This window comes from Chanodichthys erythropterus, chromosome 9 (genome assembly GCF_024489055.1).
Source record: "Chanodichthys erythropterus isolate Z2021 chromosome 9, ASM2448905v1, whole genome shotgun sequence".
Lineage (NCBI taxonomy): Eukaryota > Metazoa > Chordata > Actinopteri > Cypriniformes > Xenocyprididae > Chanodichthys > Chanodichthys erythropterus.
Window position 1 is genome coordinate 6,910,882 of NC_090229.1, and position 9,980 is coordinate 6,920,861.

Below are 9,980 nucleotides of genomic sequence, written 5' to 3' on the forward strand. Positions count from 1 at the left end.
TGTGTGTGAATGAGTGCTCCTTCTATATAGTAGTATTGTCCTCCTCAGCTTGTGGAAAAGCTGCTTGTCATGAATTTTGATTCATCATGTGACTCTTATCACCACTGGGTTTGGTGACTGTAAGTGTATTATAAAGATACAAAACAGATATTAGTACTTCATTAGGTTGGTAAATTAACATTATATCAGTTAATGAAATATGTTATTTTACCGTAAATTTTACTTGGATTTTTTTTTACAGTGTACTGAAATCCAACGTTAAATATACATATTTAAAATGTAAAATTCACATGTAACTCCGAAAGTATGTTTACGGTTTGATGTCATTTTTACAGTATTGTTCTGGTAACCACAGCTGCCGGTATTTTTCTGTAGAAACAACGGGATTTTTTTTACAGTGTAGCTCAAACAGAAGCAACTCCAGGGTCAGGGAATACATGAATTGATAAAAACCTATACAGCTTTGAATGCATTAATGTATGAAAGCATCTGCTAAACGTATGTAAATGTCTTCTAGAAAACAAGACTGATTAAGGAGATTATTTTTGCAGTGCATAGAGCTCTTTGCTCACTGAAACAATGGCTGTGTCTGAAATCACCACCTACTGTATACCCTTATTCACTATTCCCTACATTAGTCCACTCGAAAGAGTGAATGAAAAAGAATTCAGACACTAAGTGTTTGCTGTTTAATAAGCATTTGAAACTTAGCAGACTGGCAGCTCCAGTAGTAATGGAAAGGTTTATCTTGAACTCTGTCATGGAAACTATGTATAAACCTTAATTAAACTATTTAATAATCAATTAAAAAGGAATTTATACCTGTATGATATCACGCTGTACCCACATTGGACCAGTGGTTAGGAACATAGATGGATGGATGATTCAGATGCGGGCACCATCTTCTGGTCAGACGCAGGAATTAATTTTCCGCGCGACTGTAATAGTGCATTATGGATATTCTCTAACTGTTGAGCATATATCAGTTGTATACTAGTTATTGCAGTCCTCTATGGTTTCGGACACCAAATGGCCGTCTCCTCAAATAGTGCCCTATTTAAGGGTTGGGGCGATTTTGGACACAGCCAATATGTATTGTCAAAAGTCTGAAATGAAAATATGCACTGAATCCGAACCTGTTCTTTGATTTCCTGCAGTTTGTTGCTCTGCTCCCGTATGTCGTGCAGCAGCTGCAGAGCTTTATCATCCTCCTGCGACACCTCCATGCGGGCCTGCTCCAAACTGCGCTTCAAACTCTGAAATACACACACAAACAAATAGCGAGTAGTGCGATTCAGATCACACCACATTTCCACATCTGGACAGTATACTCACGCTGCACTCGGTGATATAGGTGGCCAGGTCTTGCTCTAAAATGGTCCTCTGGGTTTCTGAAGCCTTGAGCTCCACATCTTTCTGCTGCAAAACTGACTCCAGGTCCGACATCTTGCGCTGCACTTTTGAAATCTCCTGCTCCATCTTCCAAAACAACAAGGAAAATAGGTAGAGACTGAATTATCCATGAAATAATATAAGACTTCACTGTATGCTGCTGCAGACGTACCTTTATATATGATTGTCTACTCTTCCTCTAGCAGTCTGAAAGCTTCAGCTCTAAAGGTCTTGTTCTCGGTGAGCTTGTAGGCTGAAAGACGAGGTCTGAATGAACTTGCCCTTTCTAGAAGAAAGAGAAAAAGGGGGAGTTGAGAAAAGCAACAAGAAACTACATTTACACTTTAATTATACTGAAACAAATCGCTGAAACTTCTGCTTTTCTATAAACTGCTAAACTATAAAAAACTGCTGTTGCGATTGTCCACAAAGCCAGTGAAACAATTAAATGCTCCGTTTCAGCTCTATTTAAGCCAAGACATATGTAAATTGATTAAACTTTTCGGTGCAAATCTCAGAAGCTCCAATAATAAATAATTAAAAAATGCAATTATAATATTGCACATGATTTGATTCCAAAAACAGAGAGGACTAAAGACAAATGAGAGTAAGAGAGAAATATGGTGCCAGGACACACATTTCATCTGCATTTATCAAACTAGATTTTTACACAAGCTGCTCAATTTGAGGAATCATTCATATACATTACCATTTAAAAATTTGGGGACAGTAAGATTTAAAAAATAAATAAATAAATAAACGTAAAATAAACTTTTATTAAACATGGATGCATTCAATTAAAATCTGTTCTTTTGAACTTTCTATTCATCAAAGAATCCGGAAAAAAAATGCATAATGGTTTCCAAAAAATGGTATTAAGCAGCACAACTGTTTTCAACATTGATAATAATCAGAAATGTTTCTTGAGCAGCAAATCAGCATATTAGAATGATTTCTGAAGGATCATGTGACACTGAAGACTGGTGTTGCTGAAAATTCAGCTTTGATCACAGGAATAAATTACATTTTATAATATTTGCAAATATATTTCACAATATTACTGTTTTTACTGTATTTGTGATCAAATAAATGCAGCCTTGGTGAGAAGAAGAGACTTCTTTCAAAAATATATTTTTTTAAAATCTCACAAACCCCAAACTTTTGACCGTAGTACATGTAGCACAAACGGCACACAGAACAGTTCGTAAACAGCATTTTTCTGACTGTATAAAACTAAACCAAAATATTAATGATCATCTTAAACTTTTCATTCAATCAAATGCTCTCTAGTTTCAAAAGAGAACATATACTGCCATTTTGCTTGCCGTATCCCACAAAACTGTAAATATTCTGTGCTGTATGTGCATATGAGCTCAGCACAGAGTCTATTTTTAACAAGCCCAATCATATTAGATATGCACAGACTGTTTCTAACTGCCACTCTCGACTTGGCATCCTTGGAGATGGAGGGAAAAAAATGAAAGACAGAGGAAAAGAACTCCTAATAAAAGCACAAGCATCTCTACTCCTCCATATCATTCCCTCTCACTCTCTTTCAGTAGCCTAAGGCTTTACAATTCAGTGTTAGGAGGCTTATAGATTACAAAACACACTCACACAAAACCCCAAAAATGCTTATGGAATCGTTTTTCCAAACCCAAAGCAGCAATATGAACTCATGTTCACATTCACAGAAACGTGCAGCCTGAAGGAACACACACACTAAACACGTAATACCTGCTGAAGGTCCCGTGACTGGGTTTCACACATGTGCACTACAGACCCAAACCCATGACTACAGGCGTTATAAATACACACAATGCACATCGAATGAGTGTATCACATCCTCGCATGTACACAGATATTATTTATGAGATTAACCTAGAGCCATGCACCATCAGTTTTTACTGAAGTCTAAAGGATGGCCCCCAAAATGCCATCGCATTAGATCAAGTGTCTGTATCTGTGTCTCAAAGGCGGCAGGATCTTTTCTATCTTTTCTACACTAACTTCACTTTTCCTCATCATTGATAAAGTTTTTGAATCAGCTGGTGTTTTAGTGATTTTTAGTGCATATATGAAGTTCAAAAGTTATGAACATAATTCACTAACACCTTTGAGGGCCACTTTTAAACTAAATACAAAAAAGAGCTTTGATGATGATGATTTCAACTATGAATCTGACTTATGTCTGATATTCAATTAAAGTGAACTACTGTGATAAAAGATTATGAAATATATGAACATTTTTGTCCCCATAAAAATTAACGAAATCTGCATCCAATCCACCATAAACCATACTGTAGGTTACATAACCAGAACATGCAAATGGTCATGCAAAAATATTATTATACTTCTGAAGCCAGCTGGATGTATAATTTAGTATGTAGAAAATCAACGCTGTATTTCAAGATGAGACATGTTTTAATTATTCTGATCTCTCGGCTAACACTGATCTCTGGGGAGGGAGAATAAGAGAAATTCAGCTGTAAAGAAATGGGAAACAAACAAGAAACTCTGACCAAAGGGGGTAAATATCACAACAGTTTTCAAAGCAGAATATTTTAAAAGTTCTGACACATTGACATGCTGAAGGCAAGAATGAATATTAAATCACTGATCTTGTAACATTATGGAACATCAACATGAACAAGAGCTCATCTGATTGACAGGTGAGGTCATCATATTGATATGTTCAATGTGTGAACAGCAGGTCTGACATTTGACCGTCATTCTTTGACATGGCTAGAATTAATTCAATTACTAAATAAAATGAACAAATTAAAATAAATCAATTCAATAAAAATAAATAAATAAAATGAACCAATTAAAATTGATAAATTCAATAAAAATAAAAATGAGCATTAAAAAAATAAATAAAAATTTTGAAAATAAATTGAAAAAAATTTAAATTGCACAACAAATTACACAAAATAAATAAATAAAATGAACACATTAAAATAAATTAATTCAATAAAATAAAAATAATAATAAATAAATTGAACAAATTCAAATAAATCAATTCAATAAAAATAAATAAATAAATAAAATTAACCAATTAAAATTGAAAAATTCAATAAAAAATCTAAATAAATAAAAATGAGCATTAAAAAAATAAATTTGAAAATAAATTGAAAAAATTAAAATTGCACAACAAATTACACAAAATAAATAAATAAAATTAACATTAAAATAAATGAATTCAATAAAAAACAAAATAAATAAATAAAATGAAGACATTAAAATAGATTAATTAAATAAAAACAAAATAAAATTAACAACCGAAAATAAATAAATTCAACGAATTACACAAAATAAATAAATTAACCTATTTTAATAAAGAAAGAAATAAAGAACCAATTCAAATAAAATAAATAAACAAAAAACAGTAGATAGATAGATAGATAGATAGATAGATAGATAGATAGATAGATAGATAGATAGATAGATAGATAGATAGATAGATAGATAGATAGATAGATAGATAGATAGATAGATAGATAGATAGATAGATAGATAGATAGATATTTGCAGCAACCTTATGCATGCACAATCATGCACACGCATGCATCAGGTGTTGAGGTCATGCACTGAGTTCATTCACACCAATAAAGTGACACTTTCTGTTTGTAAAGATCAAACAACAGTCTGTTTCTCGTGCTCATCTCTGTGAGCATGAACGGATGCCGTCTGAGCTGCAGTCACGACCACACCGATCCCTTTACCTGATGATCAGCACTTCTGCGTGAGTGTTCACATTAATCACATTATTATTTCCCAAAAATAATATTCAGTTATCTGCATGTGTGTTTGTGTGTGTGTGTGTGTATATGTGTGTGGGATTGTGTTTGAGAGAGGATGAAAAGCTCTCGAGGATTACTGAGCGTGTGCATCACGACACACCGCAGGCTGCAGCATGAAATCATCTCACTGTCAAACTTACAGACACTTTCACAGCTCTGCATTAATGTTGGATCACGGGTGTCCTTAAAATCACTGCGTATCATTAATGCTATTCAAATACGGTATCAGTAATTACAAAATCATGCAATACTGATCTCTGAGCCTGTATTGCATATTGTGCAGATTTAATCCAAATTATGACAGATAAAGAAAGTTTCTAAGGAGTGTTAGCTGGTTTAGGATTACGAGAGCAATTAAAACCTGAACTGACTAAATATACTAATATTAGTAGGTTGTTTAACAAGGTTTAAAGCCCCAAATGTTCATCTATTTGCTTCAGCATGTGTTCTGAAACTGAGCCAATCCAGTGTGTGATTCAGACAGTTTAAGTGGCTTAATAACAGCTTGAGCGACAGAAAGACACGATTCCCCTGAAATCTCCAACAGCCGGATTAAAAGACTTCAGCAGTAACAGAATGAGGTAAACACAGGAAGTGATGCGGTATGGGTGTGTCCGACCTCATCTTTTTGGTAACTTTTTTGTTTGTTTGTTAGCTTTCCGAATTTAACAAAAAGTGTCAAAAATGATCTGCATTTGTTGATGCATTTCCCTCCAAATTGCAGCCAAACAACATTATTGAATTCTTTCCCATTAGTTTGATTGGGAACAGAAAAACATCCATATGAGTTTTCAGTAGCATTGCATAGAGGGAGGAGGGAGAGAGAGAGAGAGAGAGAGAGAGAGGAAAGTGAAGGGATATGCTGTTTCCATAGAAATAAGTCCATTCTGTCACCTTCTTGCTACTCTTTTCCTCATACATTTCTATTTCATAACACCCACATACTGTATTTTGCAGTCTCTGAACAGAGCGCAGACCAGTTACCTGAACTACACGGCCAGGAATCAATGCAGATTTGATTTTGCTGAAGAAAATGTGAGTGGTGCAAAACTTGCTGTCACGATGCCAGTGTGGTTGCCAGGGCATTGCTTATGCAGATGCTGGGGTCAAAAGACACTTTGGGATTTTTCCACCTGTTTTATGGTCCAGCAGGGGAAAATGGTGCATCTGATTACTTACAACTTACACCTTTCCTCAACAGCACACAACACAAACGCTGCTCTGCACACTCAACTTTACTACTTTGTGTTAGTAGTTTGATCAGATAAGGCTGAAGCTGATATTCGAGCGGTTGTGTTGCACTCTAATTACTAATGACCAGGGCAGTGGTGATGTTCTACAGACCTGGTGTCATGACACGCAGTGAGAGTTCACACGCTGACAGTGTTGGCATCTGTGTTGGCACCACCAGTCTCAACTCTCTCTGTGCACCCATCTGAGACGCCACCTGGACGTATTCTCAGCTTTTGTAAGATCACAAATGACAGTATGCAACAAGGAGTCGCATTTATTTATAATCTTTAACCGCAAAACAATGAATTGCAATGCCATTGTTTACACACAAACAAACATCCTTAATCTCTCTCTCTCTCTGCAGTTCAGTAAATGATGTTGATACTCACCCTAAAGCAGCCCAGCTTGAGCTTCTGTTCTGCTGTGGATCCACTTTAGAGAGGGCAGGACCGCACAAGGGAAGCCCAAGAGTGTGGAGTCGTCCTGGGCAGCCATGAGCTGGGGAACGGGCATCTGCGGCTGGAGGTATCTGGAGGAGTCATCCTCGGAGAGTTCTTGAGTTGTGCAGGAGAAGCGGATCAGATACACTTGAGTGGGAAGAGAGAGAAGCACTGAGACGAGGAGGGAAGCGAGCTGTATCCTAGAGAAGACAGTGAATCGTGCACACCTCTCTCGCTCTCTCTCTCTCCACTGCAGAAGCTCTCTATAATCACAGTAATATAAGCAGACTGACTCACTGTTGAAACTGTTGAAGCTCTCTCTCTCTCTCTCTCTCTCTTGCTCTCACTCACTCACTCACTCACTCAGAACCGATATTTATCTTTTCTCCCCACATCTGATTCCAGTTCAGACATTTTGTGACTCACTGCTTGTACATCATTATTTGATTTCCATATTTCATTTTGAGAATTTTTAGAGAATCTATCTATCTATCTATCTATCTATCTATCTATCTATCTATCTATCTATCTATCTATCTATCTATCTATCTATCTATCTATCTATCTATCTATCTATCGTTCTATCTATCGTTCTGTCTATCTACAAACAACAATCAAACTAAATCTATCTCTCTCTCTTTCTATCTACAAACCCAATTCCAAAAAAGTTGGGACACTGTACAAATTGACAATAATTTACAAATCTCATAAACTTATATTTTATTCACAATAGAATATAGATATCAAATGTTGAAAGTGAGACATTTTGAAATGTAATGCCAAATATTGGCTCATTTTGGATTTCATGAGAGCTACACATTCCAAAAAAGTTGGGACAGGTAGCAATAAGAGGCTGGAAAAGTTAAATGTACATATAAGGAACAGCTGGAGGACCAATTTGCAACTTACTGTATAAGGTCAATTGGCAACATGATTGGGTATAAAAAGAGCCTCTCAGAGTGGCAGTGTCTCTCAGAAGTCAAGATGGGCAGAGGATCACCAGTTCCCCCAATGCTGTGACGAAAAATAGTGGAGGAATATCAGAAAGGAGTTTCTCAGAGAAAAATAGCAAAGAGTTTGAAGTTATCATCATCTACAGTGCATAATATCATCCAAAGATTCAGAGAATCTGGAACAATCTCTGTGCTTAAGGGTCAAGGCCGGAAAACCATACTGGATGCCCGTGATCTTCGGGCCCTTAGGCGGCACTGCATCACATACAGGAATGCTACTGTAATGGAAATCACAACATGGGCTCAGGAATACTTCCAGAAAACATTGTCGGTGAACACAATCAACTGTGCCATTCGCCGTTGCCGGCTAAAACTCTATAGGTCAAAAAAGAAGCCATATCTAAACATGATCCAGAAGCGCAGGCATTTTCTCTGGGCCAAGGCTCATTTAAAATGGACTGTGGCAAAGTGGAAAACTGTTCTGTGGTCAGACAAATCAAAATTTGAAGTTCTTTTTGGAAAACTGGGACACCATGTCATCCGGACTAAAGAGGACAAGGACAACCCAAGTTGTTATCAGCGCTCAGTTCAGAAGCCTGCATCTCTGATGGTATGGGGTTGCATGAGTGCGTGTGGCATGGGCAGCTTACACATCTGGAAAGGCACCATCAATGCTGAAAGGTATATCCAAGTTCTAGAACAACATATGCTCGCATCCAGACCGCGTCTCTTTCAGGGAAGACCTTGCATTTTCCAACATGACAATGCCAGACCGCATACTGCATCAGTTACAACATCATGGCTGCATAGAAGAAGGATCCGGGTACTGAAATGGCCAGCCTGCAGTCCAGATCTTTCACCCATAGAAAACATTTGGTGCATCATAAAGAGGAAGATGCGACAAAGAAGACCTAAGACAGCTGAGCAACTAGAAGCCTGTATTAGACAAGAATGGGACAACATTCCTATTCCTAAACTTGAGCAACTTGTCTCCTCAGTCCCCAGACGTCTGCAGGCTGTTATAAAAAGAAGAGGGGATGCCACACAGTGGTAAACATGGTCTTGTCCCAACTTTTTTGAGATGTGTTGATGCCATGAAGTTTAAAATCAACTGATTTTTCCCTTAAAATGATACATTTTCTCAGTTTAAACATTTAATATGTCATCTATGTTGTATTCTGAATAAGAAACTTCCACATCATTGCATTCTGTTTTTATTCACAATTTGTACAGTGTCCCAACTTTTTTGGAATCGGGTTTGTATATATCTATCTATCTATCTTCTATTGTTCTATCCGTCTATCTACAAACCACAATCAAACAAAATCTATCTATCTATCTATCTACAAACAACAATCAAACAAAATCTATCTATCTATCTACAAACAACAATCAAACAAAATCTATCTATCTATCTATCTATCTATCTATCTATCTATCTATCTATCTATCTATCTATCTATCTATCTATCTATCTATCTATCTATCTATCTATCTATCTATCTATCTATCTATCTATCTATCTATCACTGTCAAAGCTGGGAAGAGCCAGGATATTTTTAAATATATCTTTGATTGTGTTCGTTTGAAAGAAGATAGTCATATACACCTAGGATGGCTTGAGGGTGAGTAAATCATGAGGTAATTTTTGGGTGAACTATCCCTTTAATATTTACATCTGAGTAGAGTACGCTGTTATGGTAAGTGGCATGACATTTCCCGAACATGTGCTAAACGGTGCCAATCACAACACACTGGGCCAGTTAACCAATCACAGCACATTTTATATTTCAGAAGGAGGGGCTTCATGGAAATAGGAACTAAAAGATGCATTCGAGCCAGACTGGGGAGAAGGGTGCTGTAATAATGTAAAATATGTGAAAAATAATGTGTGTTTGAACAATCAAGCATGAAAGCATATTCTAGTACACCCCAAAAACAAAATCAAGACTTTGTAAAAGGGCATAATAGGACCCCTTCAATGATTCTAGCATCTGGGTAAAGCTGCCTTTCTGGCATTAACTGGATTATTTTCAGTGATAACAAACTCGACTGTGTTTTAACGTGTTCATTAGCTGCTGTTAGCACTGCCATTAGGAACTCTTTGGTATGAATTCATTCTGAGCCAAAATTCATTAAAGCTGCAGTTGTCCCAGTCA

General features: G+C 36.6%; 1 protein-coding gene across 1 annotated transcript in view; it reads right to left on the bottom strand.

The window, feature by feature from the left end:
- LOC137026231 (citron Rho-interacting kinase) overlaps positions 1-1,479 on the bottom strand; it is a 50,351-nt gene extending 48,872 nt beyond the window's left edge. Inside the window, exons 1-2 of the mRNA XM_067393497.1 lie at positions 1,336-1,479; positions 1,137-1,256 (exon numbers count right to left, since the gene is read on the bottom strand). Coding sequence (XP_067249598.1) covers positions 1,137-1,256; positions 1,336-1,479 — 264 coding nt within the window. The remainder of the gene's footprint in view (positions 1-1,136; positions 1,257-1,335) is intronic.
- Between the last annotated feature and the right edge of the window lie 8,501 nt (positions 1,480-9,980).